Source organism: Rhagoletis zephyria, unplaced genomic scaffold (genome assembly GCF_001687245.7).
Source record: "Rhagoletis zephyria isolate East Lansing unplaced genomic scaffold, Rhagoletis_zephyria_1.1 Rzeph_scaffold_66913, whole genome shotgun sequence".
Lineage (NCBI taxonomy): Eukaryota > Metazoa > Arthropoda > Insecta > Diptera > Tephritidae > Rhagoletis > Rhagoletis zephyria.
In genome coordinates, this window is record NW_016223964.1 from 1 (window position 1) to 1,236 (window position 1,236).

The following is a 1,236-nucleotide window of genomic DNA, read 5'->3' on the forward strand; positions in this document are numbered from 1 at the left end:
GCACTTTGGAGCCATTCAAATCGAAAATGGAGGAGTTCATTGAGAGCGCAACAAAGACAATCGATAAACTCTACAAAGACTTGGATGAGTCGCGAGAGATGTTCATCGAAACGATGCGCTTCTATCACTATACGCCCAAATCTCGGGCGCTGGAACAATGCACGCCCGATCAGTTCTTTGAGTATTGGACGAACTTCACCAATGACTTTAAGGACATTTGGAAGAAGGAGATTGCCACGTTGTATGACGACTTGTAAGTGCGGAAATTGAGGGCGAAAAAATCCAATAGCAATTACAAATTTTTTGTTTGTTGTCAACTTTCAGGTTACGCAAGTCGAAGCAAATTCAGACACAATCACGCAAAAATGTTAAAACCACAAAACTGAAGCCAGGCGGCCTTAAGGAACGTATCCTGCGTTTGAGTAAAAAGTAAAACCAAACTACAGCAGCTCAACTTTGTAATGCGAAATAAAATATAGAGATTTTAATATTTATTATGCAGTTTATGGCATTTGTTTGAAATCGTACGAAAATGCTTTCATGCATAACTTTGTTGCTTTATAGCGTGTTTTCACTAGCTAATTGAGTATTAAATTTTTTGCAAATACAAACAAACTTTAGCTTACAAGAAATGCACACACCAATCGGAACGTACGTACACACTTATACATACATACATACATACATACATACTTAGAAAGTAGCCTTATATTAAATTTAGCAAATAGACTAATTTAAGTTTGTATATGAAAAATGATTAATTTCCATTTTTTAAAGAAACGAGTATATAACTACAAATATTTATTTTGGAAATGCTAAATAAACCAGTTAAAAATTGAGAAATCATTAAGAAAACTCGTTGTTCAATTTTATTTACTACTAGCAGACACGGCGGACTTCGTCCCGCCCAAAATTAATTTTTACTAAAACATTTGATCAACGTTTTCACCAACAATTCACGTTCACATTTTGGTGTTGTAGTTGAATAACCTTATGAAATCGTCATGTCCCCGAAGAAGTTCTTGGGCTAACAATGATTCGATGGTGAATCGTCACTGAATCTGTATTGTACAGTTGGTGGCAATTTCAAAATGGTGTAGTATAATTGGTCCACAGAAATTCAATATTTATTTTATTAAAAGTTTCAGTATGGTTGGAAAGCGCCACGCCCCTTTTCCAATAACCCCCACTTTTCTCTATGAGTATGGGATTGATTTCAAATATCTCCATACCAAG

The 1,236-nt window shown here is 35.3% G+C and overlaps 1 protein-coding gene across 1 annotated transcript; it reads left to right on the plus strand.

Moving 5' to 3' along the window:
* The first annotated feature begins 9 nt into the window (after window positions 1–9).
* LOC108356882 (protein cappuccino-like) lies at window positions 10–732 on the plus strand. Its single transcript, XM_017607985.1, has 2 exons — window positions 10–253; window positions 325–732. Exons 1-2 carry the CDS (start codon window positions 27–29, stop codon window positions 431–433), a joined length of 336 nt encoding a protein of 111 aa, XP_017463474.1. The 5' UTR covers window positions 10–26; the 3' UTR covers window positions 434–732.
* Window positions 733–1,236: the final 504 nt, after the last annotated feature.

Coding starts and splice junctions, on each gene's coding strand:
- LOC108356882 (XM_017607985.1), top strand. CDS start 27: ATGGAGGAGTTCATTGAGAGCGCAACAAAGACAATCGATAAACTCTAC. Junction 254..324: donor GCCACGTTGTATGACGACTT/GTAAGTGCGGAA, acceptor GTCAACTTTCAG/GTTACGCAAGTCGAAGCAAA.